We start from the raw sequence: 21,486 nt of genomic DNA, 5'->3' as shown, positions 1-21,486 counted from the left end.
ACATTTATTCGTAGTCTATTTGTGAGACTAGTGGCTGCTCCAGGTGCTGATGGCAGGGAGAAGTAAATGTGTTGGTGGCTAACCTAAACTTTTATGAAGCCATTTTTAAAGTGACTTCGTGCCACAGAAAGGGGCATCAATTACTGCTCAGTTTTCAGTTGAAATTGAAAGGCCGTCCAAATTTCCATTCTTCAGCTCACCATCTGTAACTGAGAGGGAGGCAAAAAATACCTCCATGGGAGATTCCTTATTATTATAATCACACGAATAGGGCTGAAATATTTCCTTCCCAAGTATTGATAAAACCTTTGATGCTCTGGGAATCTGAAGAGTGGATAATAGGCATAAAGGCAGCTGGTAATCTTAAAAGTTCTATAATCCATACTGGTGGCACAACACAGTATCAGAGGAATGGCTGGCAATGGAGTCAGCTCTCATCTGGCTCCCTGCTTAAGTTGCCAGTGTCATTGACAAACAAGTAACCCTGGGCTTTGCTTCCTCATCCACAGAGAGGAATACAAACTCACTACCAGCTGCGGCTCATTGGATTGCTTGCTTTGAGACAGTGTCTCCCTCTGTGGCCAGACAATGGAAGGGCTCTGCACACCAACAGCTGATTACTGACAACCACCATCATTCCTAGCCCACAGTTATAAAGATCAAAAAGGCAACAGACTTCGGTCAACCATTTAATGCTCAATAAATGTTTGCTGTTTTGTTACAATCATCTTAATAAAATATATAAATATATGTAATAAGCATACATGTATTTCTCATCAGTCCCAAGAAAGTCAAGTTCAGTATCACACTTGGTGTTCAACTGAAGCTTCATGACATTATACAGGAAAAATAATGACATTTTGTGCTGTGAAAATTTATACTGTGGCTAAATGACACAAAGAAAATGCACTTTTAAAACTAGAGACTCCAAAGACAGGATTTCAAACAGAAAAACAAACCAGTAAGTCAAACTAAAATAAACAGAACACTTTTTTTGTCATTAATCTTCTATACTAATTGAATACAGTTGATGGGCTCAAGAGATAAACCTTTACTTTAAACAGTGGTCTCATATACTTTAAAATATTGTAGAGAACACAATTTCCCTAGATATTTCCATTAACGTGAGTCCAGTGACAAAGGCTTGCAAAACAGAAAGTGTGTACTGAATACCTTAGAGAACAGAAGAGACAAACAATACCATTCTGCTGCCATGGAATTTTGTGTTCCCTAGCTGATTTTTTAAGCGAATTTTTGGCTTAAGCCATAGCTTCATGGTTAAGAGTATGTGTTGCTCTTGCAGAAGATCAGAGTGGTGGTTCATAGCCGTCTATATCTCCAGTTCCAGGGCAGCGAAAGCCCTCGTCTGACTTCCTCAGGCAACAGGCATTTACATAGTTCACAGACATACATGCAGGCAAGACATTCATACATACAAAATAATAATAAATAAATCTTTAAAAATTTTAAAAAGCTAATTTCTAATTTGAAGGATGCTTTGTAATTTTCTCTCATGTCCTCTATCTTTCCTTCTTTCCCTCCCTCCCTTTATCTTCCCTATCTACCTCTTTCTTAAAGAGGGTCTTGCTATGCAGCTCAGGCTGTACTCGAACTTGGTTTTCTGCCTCAGCCTCCCAAATGCACTGCCATGTCTGCCAGCATGATTTTTAGTAATAGTTGGAAAATATGTTTGGATCCAAGAGAAGCATTTTTTAAAGAAAAGTTCATGATTGAAAATTGATTCTAAAACCCTAAGCATACATATAGACATATGCACAAAACTCGTGGTGTACGTGTAAACAGAGAGAGCCACTCAGTGAATGGTTTGGGGCCTTGGTAATAGATAATTGACTCTCATCAGGCATCTCTCTCTTGTGCATTAATATGTGACATCACACTCTCATATAAGATTTTATAACCTAGTGAAATAAAAAGCCCCTTCAGATTGCAACTGTAAGATAATCAGATTCCGTAGTACTCATTATGACTGCAATTATGTAACAAAACACTCCAAATATAGTTCAGTTATTGCCGTTATTAATCATTCTGGTTCTGTTTCAAGTGCTTGCTTTATAGCCTGCTGGATAGACTGCATTATTTCACAGGCTGAATGTCGAAAGTCAAGCACGTGCTTGTGACTCTGCTGCGCTGAAGGCCTTTCAACATAACTTACCCTTTCAGTGTGTATTTCTGAATAAAAACAAATGGGAGGGATGGAGAAGTTGGTGTCAATGGAGTCACTGACCTTTGCAGTAAACAGAAGAGAGTCCTTAGCACAACAACTTTGCAAATAAGAAACCTATTTTCCTACGACTAGAAATTGTGCTGTTTAAGGAGCTAGCTTTGGAATACCAATTGCTCTTACAGAACGAATCTGCACATTTGATGAGGAAATGGTAATGAGTGTTGGCAGATCCAGTTTTAAAGGAAATGTTTAAAATACCTATGTCATAGGATTCAGTCCTAAGCATTTTATTTATTTCATTTTACACAAAGAACCATGTATTCTAACTCATTTACCAAGTAAAAACAAGAATCTGATTACACAGAGCCAACACCATCTGCCCCACTTTACACATCACGGTAGATATATTTCGAGGAACAAAACTGGACCTGAAAATTTCTTAAGCCTATGCTCTCCGCGGCTGAAGTACGAACGAAACAGGTTTCCAAATGGTCCTAGGAAAAGTGGCTCTGTAATTATAAGTACTAACGCATAGTGTGCTCAAATAATATGCATATAATAACACATCAATACGGTTTACAAAATTATGTCACCATTTTCCTGTACTCACGATTTTTTTCAGCTTGGCTATAAACATTGGGCCCCAAGCTTTGCCCTTTTCTGGAATCACCAAGAGGCTGCATTTCTGGTTAGTGGGAGCAAATGTGAAATCTTGGGAGCAAGTCCTTGCTAGTCCACTCATGTCCACAGGCACGATGGTACTGTTGGAGGTTAAGATCTCACTGATGACGTCCTGATTTTCAGCCCTGGAAAGTGTGCATGTGGAGTACACGAGGAGCCCTCCAGGCCGTAAGGCCTTAATTGCAGACCTGTGCATAGTGGGAAAATGAAGGGGTGAGTGGGGTACAACAAGGAAAGTAGGGGACCTGAGTCAAGCAGATTACATACCAGCCTTGCTCTGCCTCAAGCTGCAGTAAATCTGGTGGTTTTCTGACCCTAGTCATAGATCATTTACATCCTATACATAATTTAGCACTGATACCTGGGAAACAGTAACCAGAGAAATCAAGATGGAAAAATCAGAGAAAGTGAGTTGGTTGACGGTTTGTTCTTCTAAAGGAAGGAAAAGGGTGGCAGAACACAGATAATATTTTTTAAATCATGGAAGTAAAACAGAAAGCAAAGACAATAATTGACAACAGACATAATAAATCATTGATCATACTCTACATGCTCAAGGAGGGCTATCAGGTAAAAGTCAGAAGGTATTCACCTAAGAAAAAGAGATAAATAATTTGTAAAGACATAAGGGAGCTGCTGTGGTTTGGGAAGCCAAAGACCTTTGCATTCTGCCTTATAGGGGTCCTCTAGAGTAAGATCTAGCTTCCCACGGTGTGATATTAGCAGAAAAAGTTTCTACCCTTACAATAAACCTCCTGTACATTGTTGTTTCCTTATAAACTAAAACGTATGACCAAGGATCCCAAGAAATGATTAATCAATACGAAAGAAAAAGAACACAAACACCAAAATGTGGCCTAGAAAGAAACTGACAATTCAATTCAGGGAACAAAATATGACACAATAAACACAGAAAGATCAGGGAAGATGGATCACTCATAAAATAGCAACATCATAAGGAAACAGCAAGAAGAAAGTTTATAGAAATTGAACATCTGTTTGCCAAAATAAGGAATACCTGTAGAAGCACTTGGAAGGTAATGGTCAACATATTCCCCGCTCCCCGCCTTCAAAGTAGAACAACCTTGTCCAAAATTAAAGTAACAAATTTAGAAAAATATTACTCAGAAGTTTTTGACAACGGGAATTGAATTAATGTAATAACATAACTATCCAGAATGGGGACAGGACTCAACGCTTCAGATGGAAAGAACTCATCAAGAGGCTACCACATTCATTATTATTCATGTATTACCTATTATATGCTGAGTGTTGTCTAGGTATGGGATATGTATCAATGAATAAAACAAAACAATGAAAATACAAACAATTTAAAACATATTCTACGAGGTGTGATTCTTTACACCTTTAAACCTAGTACTTCAGAGTCTGAGGAAGGAGTATGAGGCCAGCCTTGGTTATACAGTGAGTACTAAGCTAGCCAGGGTTACACAGACAGGCTATCCTGTCTCAAAATGCTCCAGGAAAAAGCACACTATATCCAATAACAAAAGCCCAGCCCTGAAGACATACACATACAAATAACAATGTGTAGCGTGAGCAGTCTGTATTTTAAATTTAGAAACACACACATAAGTGAGAGCAACTAAAAAAAAAAGCTGCGAATTTGAAAGAGAGCAAGGCAAAGTACTTGAGAGGAAGGAAAGGAAAGGAGGAAACAATGTAATTACATTAGTTTCAAATAATCTAAAAGTTTTCCAGGGAGGGGAAATTGCAGTCACGATGTTATGTGTGAGAGAATACATTTTTGAAAAAAAAATTATAAAAATAATAAATCCAGAGACCCAAGGGTGGGGGGCTTTATTTTCCCAAATATCACATTCTCATAAGTACCAACTATGGAAAGATGGCCACGCCAGTGACTGAACTGTGCCCCTTAGACTTACACAATGTGAAAACACACGTCGTCTCTGCACGGGGCTGAGTTTGGAAATAGGCCCTTTAATGAGGTAATTCAGTTAAAATCCAGTCACTGGAGAGGACACATTAACCCAATTTAGCTGATATCATTATAGGAGAAAATTTAGACAAAGAGCTACAGAGAGACGGACCTGTAAGCCAAAGGAAAAGAAGGTCTGCAAAAACGGAGGGAGGCCTCAGAAGAAGCCAGGCCTAGCAGTGTCTCTAAGACTTGCTGCCTGTCCACTGTCCGAGTAAGCTACTCAGTCAGGTGCACTTTGCCATGGTGGTCAAGGAAAACTTATATAAAGTATATATATACACATAAACACATATATATCTATACACAAGAGTATGTAAGACTATGTGAGTTTGTATATATTTTTATTTCATATGTAAATTATTGGCAGGTATCATGAAGAAAACTAAATCAATACAAAAAGATTAGGAGTGATTGGACCATGAGGAATTGTAACTTTAAGACTGAGTAACAATTGGGCCAAACAGATGTGTGATGGATAACTATTCTACACTGCAGGAATAGCCTGTAAGAAATCCCTGAGGCATGGCCAAGGAAAGAGGCCAGACGTGTGGCTAAAGTAGGGAAGACAGGAGGGGAATGGGGGATGGGATGAGAGCTGAGGTGCAGAGGCCTGTGAGTGCGCTGTAAACCTCACCTTCCACACGTGCACGGAAATCCGTCACTGCTAGTGCTTAGAATGCTGGGAACAAAGAGAAGACACTAAATGCTTCCAGAAGGAAAGACGAACCAGCAATAATTATGGGCCATTTCAGCGTTCAGAAAGTGGGCTGGCAACAGGGAATGTCACGTGACTTCCATTTGCAGCCGACCCATCAAATAAACATGCGAGAAGAATACAGAAATTCAGAGATTGGATGGCTCTGAATTTTTCCTCCAGCGAACTAAAGGGATACGGAGAACCAGAGCCCATAAAAGAGTAAATATGGCACAGAATGGTGAAGGGCGGGAAGCCTCGGAGAAGAAGCAGTGTGAGAGCTTTGAGGGAAAGCCTCTTCAGGTGACAAGGGTAGGGTAGGTCCCCAGAAAGAATGGCTGACAGGTAAGAAAAACCTGTGGATCCACCTTGCACAGCTGAGAGAAAGTTTGATACTACCATCTGATTTGGTTGCAGAAAGACCCTTTAGTAGAACTCCTGCCATAAAATTGAACTAACAGAAAAAAAGTTTAATTCTAACACATTACCCAAGTCTAGAGTAAATGATATTTATAGAATTAAATAACTCTTTATCAATCTCCAATATTCAGAATCATTTCATAGATTGATATTAGTATTGTGTTGGAGAGTAGATAAAACCTCTGGAAGAACAGTACCAAGGCTGACAACAATGAAAATGAAAACCCCATCAAAGGGTACTGAGAAGTAAATAAGATGGAGCTATGCAGGCAGGGCCAGCATACAAATACACTTATTTCAGAAAAAGACAGGAGGCACTTCCCTTGGATGAGAGAGAGAGAGAGAAAGAGAGAGAGAGAGAGAGAGAGAGAGAGAGAGAGAGAGCGCCAGTAATAGACTAAGAAATGGAGGTCTCAGAGTTGCCTAGGAGAATGGGTAATGTGGGCTGCAGGTGTACTCCACTCATTATAAAATGCAGTCTGTACAAATCAGTCGGCACAGATGACCAAGGACACAGAGTGGTGTAGGGTCCTGTATGTGCGATGAATACCAGCAGCAGGCTAGTAGTAGGTGCCTAAAAGCTAGAAAAGAAAAAAAATTATTTAGAGAGCTGGGGATGCTCTGTAGAGATTTGGTAGTGACCTGGAGAATAAATTAAGAAATATGTGAAAGTCATTGACTCCGAAAACACGGGCGGAAGAGTAAAAGAACAGAAAACAACATTTTGGACACAATTATATTTCGGGATTTTTTACCTATATGGTTATTTTTTATGACACTACAAACAATAGGGCAGATTCAACACTAGTCTAAGTACCTACCTTTTCCACAGTCATTGTTTTTGTATAAATTTTGATTGTTAGGAGAAAACTTAATCTTCAGACAGCCTATGCTCCAAAATCCCAGCTAACATTTTGTAGTACCTAAAATTTATAGACTTCCCAAGTATTCCTTTCCCGAATGAAATATAGGTATATGCATATTTGGGATATTGAAATGGCAAGAAGCACTTGATTGGGAATCTCTAAGGTTTTGAAATCAATCCAATTTGTATTAAAAATAAAGCCTTTGTGTTATTCCACATAGTTTCTTTGTTTAGAAATTAATGTAGCCAGCTAAGTTATGCAACCTAAGTTTAGAAGATAAGTTAAGGATGTTGAAATGAAAACAGCAGAAGAATGAGCCAATACTGCAACACTACAGAAATAATTAATTTGCATCAAGCCAGAAACACATTGTTGATAAACGGTGAAGCTTCTGTGTCATTTTGTACAACTTTAGTGAAAAGAAAAAAAAAAACCCTCACTCTTCCCTGATTAAGTACTAGCTTTGTTACCAGTGGAATTCAGATTAAAATAGTCCTTTTAATGGCAATTTAAAGACATCTGCATTCAAATATGCATATATCCTGTGCACAATGTTTATCTAATGGGTTTTTAAAAAATATTGCACAGTCCATAGAAAATGGTCTCAAATGAGTGTAGTTCAAATACAAGTGTAGAAAAATGACAACACATTTAATGGCTTAAAGTATTGGAGCCATATCCCCTTTAGGCCTCTGGAGCCCACAGTTTATAACAGGATTCATGACTCAAATCAAGGTACTCCTATGCTGTATCACCCCAGAAGCGTGGGTGAGGAATCCTTACTTTTATCCTGCTTTGTATTTTAGCAGCCATGCACCTTGACGAGGCAGTGCTGTCATCCAGCCTGAACTATGTCATCGCAGCTCCTAATCTACCTCTACGCTCCCTTCCCATCTGCAAGGACCTTCGTGATGACACTGGCCCACTAAGATATCCAGGGCATTCTCCGCACCGCAGAATCATATTTGGTCAAATCTAAAAAGCTTCTAGCCTATTCTGGTGACTCTGATTATCACTGTTCTTATGACAGGGTGTTATCTTATTAACAATTCCTTTCTCTGGTGTCTAGATATGAAGACCTTCCTTGTACATACTGTGGAGATTGAGAAGAAAATATGAATTTAGGGACTTTTGAGCACAGCATGCATGTAGGGTAAATAAGCCCCCCATGAAAGTCAACCCCCAGGAATGTTTTTAAGCAATGAAATTTGGTAGACACACACACTAAAAAGCTAACATTTGAGATGGAAAAGAATTTAAAGGCCAGAGAGTTGAATAATAAATTGTGGCAAGTCAGTATGAAGAAGGCCACATAAAAAGACAAAGGGAAAACAAACAAGAAATACAGACACTGAATAGTTAAGAGGCTTTTCCCTCTAGCATAAGCTTCTGTGCTGTGCAGTTATTCTTTCTGTTTTATTGAGAGAGAAGAAAACTAAACTACCCTGCTAACCTTCTCCAAGGAAACAATGGCCTTCTTAATGACCCTAAGTTTGCTAGGTTTACAAGATCTTAGCAAATGTGACATTATTTCCCTGTACAACAACCACTAACCACACTGCATGGAAAAAAATCACAAATAATGTTGTACTAAGATGCATTATTCACCACTGAAAAGCAGCAGAGACAGGCTTACTTACAAGCTGAAATCAGAAGAAAACAGGCAGTGTGGTGTCAAGCTAACTACAACTGAATCAGAGGGCTCATCCAAATACTCAAAACTGTTACTGGTCTCTGTTTCTAAAATAAGAGCTGATAAACAGTATCTTAGGCTACATATATTATTCAGTATACAATGTCCAAGTATAATGTAAAAATTGGGGAAGTCCTTCACAAGAAAGCAGAATACCCCACAATACAATCCCTCTCATTTCCCTAGAGCATTTATATTCTTCTCAGAAGCTTCCTACGAAGTGCTCATTAGGCTTAAACCCTATTTGAAATATCAAGTAAAATTCTATCTCAGAGTAGCGCTGTAGTAAACAGGGCTGATGTGGCTTATAGGTAATAGAACAAAACACAGTGGGAAATTCTATTAGTAGGAAGTACTGCTAACAGAAATGGTGACTCAGTCACAGAACACATTCCAGTCACCTGGTGCTTTACAGCAAATCTGGGCTATCTAGCTCTCTCCAAATCTCCCGTAGCTATGCGGTGCCGTATGGAAAAAGGCTGAAATGCATCTTAGGCTTAAGCATCTAGTTAATGAAGCACCTGAAAACAAAGCCAGACATATTCCTACTGAGGAAACCATTACATAGAAGAACATTTTGAGTTATTAAATGAGATCAATCCTTACTGCAACGTTGTGGAAGTTTGCAAAGCATATACGAACGGAACTTCAGGCCTACTCCTCCTTATACTTTACCATTAATGCCAAAAGCTCTGAATCCCATAGGGTTTGTTTTTAAAGCTTTCTTTAGTCTATGAGTAACAAACGCACACAAATCTACTTATGGGGAAGACCTATGGCATATAGCGTAGCTATTTCTATGTTTGCTGAGTAGGTGTTAAGGTGTGATTACAGAATGTGCTGCTAACTCTGCAAGGAAAAGGAGGTTATCCCATACACCCAGTATGTGCTGAACTCTTTCTCAAGCCCATTGAAATGTCTGAGTTCTGAACATACCAACACTATACCTCAAGGGTTTTGAATCAGACTTTGAACTTCTGTCTTCTATTCAAATTAGCTTCATTGAAAAGTTATGTAAAATAGGATCTGCAATATTTCTACAAATAGCCACATAGTTATCCATTGAACATTTCATTCAATACTTGATATAAGCAGACAACTGAAATGTTAAGGCATCAGAAAGGGTTGATGGGTACAGATCAGTGGTAGACGACCGCTCAGCATGTATGAGGCCTGGCTCAATCCCCAGTCAACAAGGGCAAATGAAAGAATCATCACACAGGCAGATCTGCTAAGTAGACTATGTGCTCACCAGTGCTTTCTCATCCTAAGAGAAGAGGAAAAACTAGATTCCTTTGTTTTTGCAAGGCACAAAGAGTTCCAACCCCTTGATGCCAAAGTGCTTTGATTTGTGTTTGTATTAAAAAACAAAAACAAATGAACAACAACTCCCAGCTCTTGGTTTATAGGTACTAACTAAAGCCAACTGTCAGGCATTCCTTTTATCTCCCAAAAATTAAATCCTCTGCTTTTCATAGACGCTGATCATCTTTCACAGGTCTACTTTAAGAAGAGCAGCTTCAGCCACCAAGAGCCCTCTAAGATGCTGGCTCAAAATCTGGGTAAGACTGTGCTCCTTCTCACCACAACAGAGCTCACTGGGTCTCTAGACAGGCTCACAGGGTCCCAACTACCAGCACATGATCTACAGAGAACTAACAGAAAAGGCAAAGGGCTACCCGAATTTAAATCCTTTAAGGAAAAACACAGTACTTTCATAACAGCGTGTTTCATGGCTTGGAAACTAAAATGAAATAGAGAAGCAAATAGTCTTAAAAACCTCATAGCTATCTAAGATCCAAAGGAAAAGCAATGGATCCAGCCAGGACTTAGCACAAGACACCGGGTGTCCTGTCCTGTCTTCCCTATGGCAAATCTCAGTCTCAGAGAATGTTCTTTGTGGGAATACTTTAAGACCACTAACATGTAGTCGGGTGGTGGTGGTGTACACCTCTTTGAGTTTGAGGCCAGCCTGGTCTATGAAGCGAGTTGCAGGACAGTGAGAGCTGTTACACAGCCAAACCCTGTCTTGAAAAACAAAACAAAACTAAACAAAAACAAACAAAAATACAAAAAGAAAAAAAAAAGACCTAACCTCTCTCATCTCTTCTTCTACTGCCTGATTACAAAATTTGGCATTCAGTGGGGAGGGTCACTGTTAATTAGATCAGCACATTTAACTGGTTTTCTGAATTTCAAAAGGACCAAACTCTCATTATAAGAGAAAAGCAAAACAAAACAAATACCTACCAGCACAGCAACAGTGCCATCTTTTGACTGAAGAAAATAAAGAAGAAAATGGTTTTCATTTTCATCTCTCAATTCCTCAAGCCCTGCCAGGAGGTAAGCGACTTCTGTTTGTGCCATCACTATAATGTGATGTACTTTAAGATGTAGATCTTGCATTATCTCCAATCTCTCATGTGGAGGTAGAGGATTCATAGATGACTCTATTCTTGAAAATATAGGTGATGACTGAAAAAGACTGTAACTAAAATGCTTATATCTCATCTTTATTCACGTCTTTCTACTACCACTGTAGAATTAAGGCAACTGTACCATATCATTGGATATAAATATAGGCAAAAGGAAAACAATAAGAATCACATATTGCTTTAACTAACAATCTTAGCAAGCTTATTCACCTCAGAGACTTTAACAATACACTTAAAAAAATCCACATGGAGGACTCAGTGGTTAAGAATACTTGTTGATTGCAGAAGAGCTGAGTTTGATTCCAAGCACTCACACTGGGCAGCTTTCAACTATCTCTAGCTTCACTGGAGGGTGTCCCATGCCTTCCTTTGGCCTCTCAGGAGCATGCAGTATAGAGATACACATATTTAGACATAAAAACAAATCCTTCTTAAAAATCAAAGGTTTAATAATTTTAGATATTTAAAGTAAACATAAGAAGCCATTTATAGTCAAGCAATAACTCTGAGATTCTGGATCAGAGAATTTTATAACACATGGTCAACTTGTACTGAAAATAAAATAAATCGCGATGATATGAAAAATGGAAGCCTCCCAATCTCACTGCCCAGAAAACCATAATAAATAAATAATAATAAATAATAATAAAATGCAAAAATACAACACACCCTTCCAGAGGATACTACACATTTGGCATATATCACTCCATGAAGGCAATTTCACTCTTGGTTTAGAACAAGCATATCATGTTCCTCAATAAAAGGGAATGTAGATTTGGCTCCACTGAACTTGGAGCAGGCAAAAGAAGTTCGCCTATTTTGAACCCCATAAAAGGAAGCCCCACAGAATAATCAGGGCTTTAAAGAATCTTCATTCAAGTGGTCCTCTGCTCTCTTACAGCAAACTGTGCTTTTGCTTTTTGTGAGTAAAGTATTTTTGCTATTCTGTGGTCTTTATACATGTTCATTTCATTCTTAAGATGCCAACAACCCAATAACATGCAACTTAAACCCCAACTGCCAACTCCCAATAACAAGCTAAACTGTGTAAAGGATGTGCGATCTGTCTACGTATTAACACTTATTTGGTACCTAAAGATCACAGCACATGCAGTCTTAATGAAACATTACAAAGTGTACAAGGTAAATAGTCTGACTCTATTTATCAAGCCAAGGGTCACAAACTCTAAGTTACATTGCTAATTAAGGGAGCACAGACGGCCAACCTTAGCTAATATCAGAACGGGGCTACACACTTTACCACTGCTTCTATGTAAAGCAAAAATTAAAAGTGCTAAAATACGGTATGGAATCTAGGGCAACAAGACCTAGGATGCAACATACATTCCTTTCATCATCCCAACTGCACCAAGTCCTCCTGGAAGGAAAGGGAAACCTACAAGCCTTCAGGCATTTTAACACAAAGGAATCAGAATCTGGCAGGGCCAAGGCAATGACCTGAGAACCTCCGTGTATGTTGTTAGTTATGCTTGTTTACTCATTCCTACTGGTTAAATTCTAATTAAATGGCAAGAACTGGACTGACTGCCCTGGTGGGTTCAGGCTCTCATGACTATGGAACCTGACTATCTACTGATTGCCAGTAGTACTTTAGGATATTTAGTAATGTTATTATTTATTTAAGTCATTCTTACATACAGTGATATCGGGGAGAAAATTACCTTCACTATTATTAAATCTAGTGGCATCATGCTGAAGTAGCTATAGCAGAATCTCAAATGTAATAACGCTATAATAAGCAGGTAACAGGGAACACGCTACAAAACTACAAGTTACAATGCTAGAATGATAACTCGTGCCATTTTTTAACTTCATTGGACCACTGTGCCCAGATATTGGTTAAACAGTATTCTGAGCACATCTGTGTGGGCAGAAAGGTTATAGAAAATTAGCATTTGAAATGAGACTAATAAAGCAGGCTGCACTTCATAATATGGGTGGGACTTTGAACAATTAGCTGAAAAATGGAGTTGAACAAAACACTGACCTCACTTAAAGAAGAAACTCTGTAGCAGGTTGTGTTGAACTGGCAGAGCAGGGTGGCTCTTCCCTAGGTCTTCGGCCTGCTGGTCTACCCTGTAAATGATGGACTTACTAACCTCGCTAATTTCATACAGTTTCTCTGGAGAACCCTAGCTAATATGGCCAATGACCTTCACTATGCCATCACAATTTTAACTCACATTTTCTGTCTCTTGATAGAGTTATCTAATTGGCATGACTCTATAAAGTACACAAACCACTACAGGTCCATTGGTTCAACCTCTATGCAGAAGAGAGTGGCTATGCTTACTTCCTTTGGAATCACAGGGTATTTTTTCAACTTGGAATTCTGAAAATCTGAGTTCTCTAATTCTGAACCACTTAGCTCACAGAGGAATCGAACAGCTCCTACAGATCTCTAACAAACACCATTAAAGTTAGAAGCTTGAGAATGACAAGAGAGCTACACAGCTTGTGATGACAGAGACGATTTCTCTCATTCTTGTGGGTTCTCCCCATCTCGTGTGCAGTCAGCCTGCTTAGCTCAAGTCCAGTCAACGTAACCAACTCTTAGAACTGGACGAGATCTAATTCTCAGACTACATTCCTGAAGCATTAGGGAGATTCTCTCTAGTCAACGCTGCGCCCAGGCAGCCAGACAGATACCATTGTGAAGTTAAACACCTAGTCATGGAACTAAAGCTATGTTTAGTTTTAAGACTTATGTAAGTTTTCCCCACAAAAAAATCATGCTTCTTTTTTAGAGTTGATGAACACTGATTTATCTGTCAAAACCCACTGCAAAATATGTATAGTCTCTGAAAACTTCGCTATGAAATGCCCTACTACATTTTTCCCAGGCAATACATTTTGAGCTTTTTTAAAATAATGGTTTTGTTATAACCATGCTGCATGTAACCAAGTATTTATTGTGTCTGTTTGAGATAGGGTATTGCTATGAAACTGTGGTGGTTTGGCACTTGCTATGTGGCCAGGCTGCTCTAGAATTCATGAAAACCCCCTGAATACAGGGATAACAGGCACAAATCACTATATTTAGCTAGCTTGTAATTTAAAAATATAGCAGAATAAATGAATGTTACCTTAAGAGGGAGGTCATGAAAAAAATATTTAACATTGAACACAAGAATGCATTTAATTTAAGCAAACATTCAAACATTCTGAATAAAGAATATTTCAAGCAGCCTCTAACTTTTATGCTGTAGAAGAGGTGAATATAATAGTGGCCTAAGCTTCACTTGGGAAAAAAAAAATACAAGTTTTTCCTAACAATTGGATGAAAAAGGTTTTTCTAATAATTGAATGAAAAAATATTTTTCTTCATGCCAACATAAGTTTCAAGTAAGTCCTTTAGTAAGAAAACAATCAGTTAAGGGAGGGCTAGTACTTACAGCAACTTGGTTTCACTTCTGGTAAAGTGGTATTGTTACTGTATTCAAAGACTTTATTTTGATTATGTGTTTAAGTGGTTATCTTTTTGTGGGTTTGTACTATACCTGTGGAGGCCAGAGGAGGTTGTTAGATCCTCTGGAGCTGAGCTTACTAGGAATTGGAAGCCATAATTGATGGGTGCTAGGAACCGAGGCAAAAGCAGTGCTCATGCATAACCACGGAGCCATCTCTCCAGCCCTTATTCGGTAACTTTTAGTAAATAATTGGCTTCCAAAAAAAAGAACATTGTTATTGCTTTAAAAATGAGGTATAAGTGATATCAAAATTACAATTAAGTCATCTTAAATACTTGATGGAGGAAGGTCATTGGCCAATAAAGAAACTGCTTGGCCCTGTGGGTGGAGTAAACAGAACAAAATGCTGGGAGGAAGAGGAAGTGAGGTCAGAGTCTCGACAGCTCTGCTCTCCGAAGCAGACGCCTCAGCAGAGACGCCATGCCCCGCTCCTGGCATGAAGCTCCGACCCAGGATGGACTAGGCTAGAATCTTCCCGGTAAGACCGGTTCTCACAGATTATTAGAGATGGGTTGATCGGGATGTGAGAATTAGCCTGTAAGTGCTAGAGCTAAAGGGCCAAGCAGTGCTTAAAAGAATACAGTGTCTGTGTAATTATTTTGGGGCATAAGCTAGCCGAGCAGGCGGCCGGGGTGCTGGGAACGCAGCCCCGCCGCCCCTATTACTACAAATACTAACTATCTCAGATCTTGCGTTTTTATTAAGAAAAGAAAAACCTTAACAGAATACATTTAAAAATGGTGGGGAAGGCAATTTGATCTAAAAATAGATCTATTTTTAAAAGAAGATATTAGCCTAATTTGACGAAATAACAGAACCAATTTAATCACTATTTAATAGCTTGACAAACTGTAAAAGAATCCCTGAATTGACTCTCAAGGCTTTTTCAAATCTCCACCGAAATGTTCAATTCCTATGCAACCACCCACCCTTTGTCTCCCTGGGACTGGGGGTGGGGGTGGTGGTGGTTGGGGAAGACGTTTCATTTCTTTTACCTTTCCATCCAGGGTCTGTCTCTCTCATGGTACACTTGCACACTTGCAGCTTCTAGTATTCCTTTCCAATTTTTCTGCTTCTGCTCCTTTCCGGGGGCTCTCATTTCTTTCCTTCCCAGCTGCCTGTTCCTCATCATTCCCTCCTCTATCAGTTTACTGTTGCTGCGGGAACACAGCAGTCTGGGCAAGGGAGCAAATCAAACATCCCTGCGTGATTATGCACTACGACCACAGAAACATTCAGGTGAAAAGTTGGAGCCCATGTGCAATCTATCAAGTAAATGCAGATCTGAAATTAAGGTTCAGGTACTATAAACATCAAAACACAGATATTTCTAGGTTGATAGCTATCGAGTGCTATCATCAGTTTTAAAAGTATTATTTTACAAGCCTTGAGGGGACCTTCACTGTGCTCACAGTATGTAATCAAATTTCTAGATAGCAAACTGTTTATTATCAAAGAAGTTCCGTAAACTCAAGATAAATAAACATGACCAAGCTTGCTATTTTCAGAGGCATCATGCCCGGTGGCCAGACTTTTGTCAGTATAAGAAACAAAACAACACTGATAACTAACCATCTCTCTTCTGGCAGGAAGTTTTTACCTTGAGGAAGGGATATTTCTTCCAGTGTGCTAGTAGAACAAAGAAATGGTAGCAGATACTTCTGAAGCAGATTATAAAGGACTGGCTCTAACACACTTAGCACCAATTTTCACTTGAGGATCTCAAGTTTTGTGTATCTTTTGCAACTGCAGGTTTACTTTAATTACTTTACTAATTTAATTTACTTCATTATTTTATTAATGTGTGTATGAGGAAGGAGTTAAGTATTAAAAGTTCTCTGTTTACAATGTTTATAATTAAATATAATAAACTTAAGATTATACTGCCTAAATTAGGAAAGAGTGCTAACATAGCATTAAATCTGCCTAACTTTAAGACTGGGTCTTTTTTATTTTCAAGACAGAATTTCACTGTGCAACAGGCCTAGCTTTCCTGGATTTTACTTTGTAGACCAGGATGGCCTCGAACTCACAGAGATCTGACTGCCTCTGCCTCCCAAGTACTAGGAGTAAAGGTATGAGCCACCACCGCTCAGCTTCAAGATTCGGTCTTTGATATACCAAATATAATCTCACTAACACAAAGAAAGAACATTTGAAAAGTATTTATTTAAGCAAATCAACAGAAACTACTATCTGTGTGTGCTTGTGTGTGGGTGATGGGGGCGCAGTTCTGGGAAGAGCTGGACAGGAGAGACTAAGGTATGGGTTTGACCAAAGTACTTCTCAAACATGTATAAAATCTTAAAAACAAAACCATCAGAACCAATTCAATGTGGGCTCGTGAAAAACACAGTAGTCAACAGAGAACAATGATTTTGAAATACTAATTTTCAAATAACAAATGGTCTTCAATTTAAAATCTTATTTTAAAATAAGAAATGGTTTTAAATAAAATTCTATGCTTTTTCTTAAAGATATCACATGTAGCTATATTTTGGGGGCAGATTAAGGGTCTCTAGTGATCATCTTCTCTATTCCCTTAAGATGATCCCTGAACCAGTGCTCTAGAACCCCATATCTTTATAGATGTTCCCCAGATGAGTGTTCTAGAACCTCATGTCTTTATAGAGGTTTCCTAAATTAATGCTGTAGGGTTCCTATGTCTTTATAGACATTCCTTGAATCAGTGCTGTAGAATCCCTATCTTTATAGATGTTATCTGAATCAGAACTTAAGGACCCTATGTCTTTATAGATGGTTCCTGAATCAATGCTATAGAATCCTTATGTTTTTATAGATGTTCCCCTACATCTTTATAGACTTTCCCTGAATCAATGTTGGAGAATCCCTGTTTTTACAGAGCAGAGTCACATTGACCTGAATAATTCTTTAGAGAAAAACAATGACCTCCTCTTAAAGAAAGAAATCATATTGTTCCTGCAGTGGCCAGATTATAAGATAATTAAAAGCCTGTAAGGCTTAGTGATGGCATTTAGGTCAACAGCATGGTAAACTCAGGTGCCTGTAGTGAAGGATAGAATGGGGTCAAGTGCCATAGCATGACTCTCTTGGAAGAAGCTTTGCGGGGACCTGTGATTAGCAGTGAGCACTGATCTAGTCAAATCCGTCAGGGGAAGGAACAGTTCTTCCCAATAGAGAGAAATTTCAAGGAAGATTATGCGGCCCCAAGTAGCACTAAAGAATACTCAAAGCCTAGTGCTGTGGAGCACACTCATGCCAACTCTCAAGAGGCATGGGTAGGGCTACAGCCTGTTAAATGGCTTCTGCGGAGAGTGTCGGTTTTCCTAAGGTTGTGGCTCCTGGTTGGTCAACCCAGCTCCAGTGGATGGCCTCATGCCCAGATGCAAATGGAAAGCAGAAACTGATGTCATTATGTCTTTGAAGAAGCAAGAAGACGTGAAGTCGTTAGGTGGAGGGAGGAGAGGAAGGGAGTGGGAGGAGTTAAGGGTGAGAATTGGGGCTGAATATGGTCAAAATACAAACAATTCTCAAACAATTAACACAGTATTTTTATAAAATGAAATCACATTACTGAAAAAGATTACTTCAGCCATTTCCTAATTATGAATTACTTTTAGTTATATAGTAGGGCTTTTAAATTGAGTGTTAGTCAGAGGTACAGTTAAACTTTTAAGTAGAGGCCTGATGGTAAGGGCCAGAAGTAGAACATTTGCCTTAGCATGTGCAATGTCCTGGATTCGATCTGTAGCAAGAAAAAAAAAATTAGGTTGTATACAGTCTGGCTCAAGAACAAATAGTTTGACAGAAGACTAAATCAAGTGTTAGGACAGTAAGATGGCTCTCTAGGTAAAGGTACTAGCCATCAAGTCCATAAACTTCAGTTCAATTTCAGAACCCAAAAGGTTTATCCTCTGCCCCCGCCGCACATGTGTGGCTCAAAATACATAAAAGGGGAAAAGAATAAATTAACAGTAAATACTGATAATACAGCCCCATTTTTCTTTTTTAAAATACAGTTATTTATTTGTGTGCATTGGGTACTCCTTTTCTCGGGTTCCTTGCCCTCTAGCTATTTTCTCTAGTATAATCTTTATTACATCTTCTGATGTTTTCCTAAGGATATTACAACAACATATTTTATTATTTACAGTGTTGGCAAAGTACCACACAAATCAGATATTTAACAAAATGCTCGATAAATTAATGAATACTGAAAAATCCTACTATACATAGACTGTATTTCATAGTACTAAAGACACTGACTAAAAACCACAGGAAGGTTTCAGTTATGAGTGAGCACAAAAGCTACAAATTATAGGACTTCATTTCTCCTGAACTTACTTTGTATAATCACATTTAATGGAGAAATTCTGACAACTTTCATTGAAAAAGACAAATGTAAGCGCTAGGGATAGAAATCAGGAGGGGTGCATGATCCAGCAGGCAGAGGTCCCTGAGCCTGATTCTCGGTACAAAAAAAAAAAAAAAAAAAAATCCCAAAATAAAACATAAAAAACAAAGTTCATTTTGCCAAATTATAGATGATAAACCTCGGAAGCTCTGGTTTCTAATGCTGACTTAAACAACAACAACAAAAATGAAAAGCAAAACAAAAAGGGAGGATTACAAAGCAGGAGGAGGGAGAAACAGTGCACTATTATTTGCAGGAATAGTTAGCTTCTGCTTTCCGGATTCCAAACATGTGTGACTAAGCATGTGATGACAGCATAGCAGCAGACAGATAGGTACTCAGGAGAAAGAATACTCATGGCAGAAACAGTGAAACAAACCTCCCACACCCAAGTAACCATGCAGACATGATTGTTCTTTGGACATCTGGACTGACTTCTTCGGGCACCATGTTGATAAACGATAAAGGCCCATTCTCCAAGTCACTAGGAGTCTCCCAGCTCAGCTCAAGAGCATCAGAGAATAAATGTTAGTGATTTTTTTATTGCTTCTTTTAAAACACAATTCTTACTGCCAGTGTACCACTTTTTAAGACTTGTTATCTGGATGATTTATACAAATTTTCAAAACATTACCCAATAATCTACGCTTCCTCTTTCAATGAGTTCTCAAATTCAATTTTACTTGTCAGGTAGTGAGAAAAGAAAACCAGAAGGGGTCAGTATTTTATATGTGATTGATTTTCTTGCAGGAAATGGATGACATGATACATTACTGCAATAAGATACCTATATTTTTGTGATAAATCATACTCCTCAGTTAGCACTTTCCCAAGCCCAAATCATGTAAACTTCTCCTGCACAAATATCAAAGCCACTTTCTAAAAAGATGCCGTGTTTATCACTTTCAGCATATTTCTCCACTCTGCATTCTTCTAAATATATTGACGTGTAAATGGAGTGACAGAGCTCTACTGTGTAATATATGTATATATACATACGGCACACAGTAGCAGTGAGAGGTCAGAGATTATAACGGTACACTTTAAACAGCACTCTATGAGTAAAATTGGGTTATGTTCAATTATTCCTTTAATTCTTGCTCTTCAGTCGTGGATTCTAAGAATAGCCTAGGGCAGTGGTTTTCGACCTTCTTAATTCTTCAACGCTTTAACATAGTTCTTTCAGGCTGTGGTGACCCAACTATAAAATTATTTTCATTGTTATACTTCATAACTGTAATTTTGCTATTGTTATGAATCATAACATTAATAGTTCTGGAGACATCAGTTTGCCAGGGGAACCATGACCTACAGGTTGAGACAGACTGGCTTAGGAGCTATTGTGTGATAGAATTTTATATAATGTGTATGTTCATCCTTGAGAGACTCAGCAGAGATTGTCATGTAAGCCAGAGTCCATCAGCTCACAAGCTCTGGGGATCTGTCCTCTGACATCACTGTGCTATTTGTGTTTTTAGCCATTAACAGTAAAAAAAAAAAAAAGTGGGTTAAATTACTACGGTCATGACTGCATATAATACTATACATAGATTGGTTTTTAATGGTTTTGTAGGGGACAATAAGTGCTAAAGACAGAGCTCTGTTCAGTTGAGTGTTTGCCTAGCCTGTGCAAGGCTCTGGGTTTGAACTTCAGCACCACAGGACACTCCTACCAACAAAAAACAAAACAACTTGCACATATACTAAAATTTCTTTTGAGAAATAAACATAAACCTTCCACTAAACAAAACACCACTTTTCAATTCTGCACCACATACAATGTGCACGATCAATATACGACTACAGCTCATTAACTTTCAAAAGCTAAAATTTTAAACTGTATGAAGATTACCTATCTAAGGAATCATTAAAAAAAAATCTGAGAAGGTCATGGATGGCCTGAACTAGAGATCCTCTCCTGCTTCAGCCCCTATAACTGCTGGACTCACAGTCTGAGGCAAAGGTCTGGACCCATTGCTTCTCTCCGTTTTTAGTACCATCTTTTGCCAGGCAATATACGTTTGCTTTTTTTCTAACTGCTCTTTGCAAGGATCTATCAATTCTTTACAGTTTGGCTAAATGTATATGCATAGATTTACTCTCTTGTAAATTGCATATAAATCAATTTATCTCATATTACAGAATAAAATGATTATACCTTTTCTAGAAAAAATAAGTATGCAAGGAAAATTAAGAACAATGGCCAAAGAAACTTCTTTGTAAATGATATGGTATCTCTGATTTTAAAAATTACCATAATCCTTTTCTTCTCTGAAATGAAGACAGGGAGATAAGGAAAGGTTGTTTGGTATGCTTTATCTTTTTAACCCCAGCACTTGTCTGTACCAGGAAATCAGAGCTTTGTTATTCATGTGTCTACAGCTTATGTATTTGACTTTCTGCCCTTTTTATCATTATCACCTGGCCAGATACCAATTCCAGCTGCTCCTAGTCAGTCTGCCTGCAGAGCAGCTCCTAGTCAGTCTGCCTGCAGAGCAGCTGGGCCTCAGAGGCAAGGCTTGCAGGCTCCCTGTTCACAGGAGGGGACAGGACAGCTGCAGAGATGGCCTTCCCCAGTACATATGATGACGTGAACACTGACACCAAATGTGCCTGACAGTTCTGTACCTTGTCAACCTACTTTAGCATACACCATTTTGTC

General features: G+C 38.6%; 1 protein-coding gene across 1 annotated transcript in view; it reads right to left on the bottom strand.

Moving 5' to 3' along the window:
• Window positions 1-682: 682 nt before the first annotated feature.
• The window catches only part of Nsun3 (NOP2/Sun RNA methyltransferase 3), a 43,554-nt gene continuing 22,750 nt past the window's right edge, over window positions 683-21,486 (bottom strand). The window contains exon 6 of the mRNA XM_041678572.1: window positions 683-3,054. Coding sequence (XP_041534506.1) covers window positions 2,775-3,054 — 280 coding nt within the window. The 3' untranslated portion in view covers window positions 683-2,774. The remainder of the gene's footprint in view (window positions 3,055-21,486) is intronic.

The sequence above is a fragment of the Microtus oregoni genome, unplaced genomic scaffold, assembly GCF_018167655.1.
Source record: "Microtus oregoni isolate MIOR12 unplaced genomic scaffold, Mior012 000030F_ref0000283, whole genome shotgun sequence".
NCBI classification, from domain to species: Eukaryota; Metazoa; Chordata; class Mammalia; order Rodentia; family Cricetidae; genus Microtus; species Microtus oregoni.
Note: the sequence above shows the minus strand (reverse complement) of the source record. Positions and strands in the feature narration are given on the sequence as shown.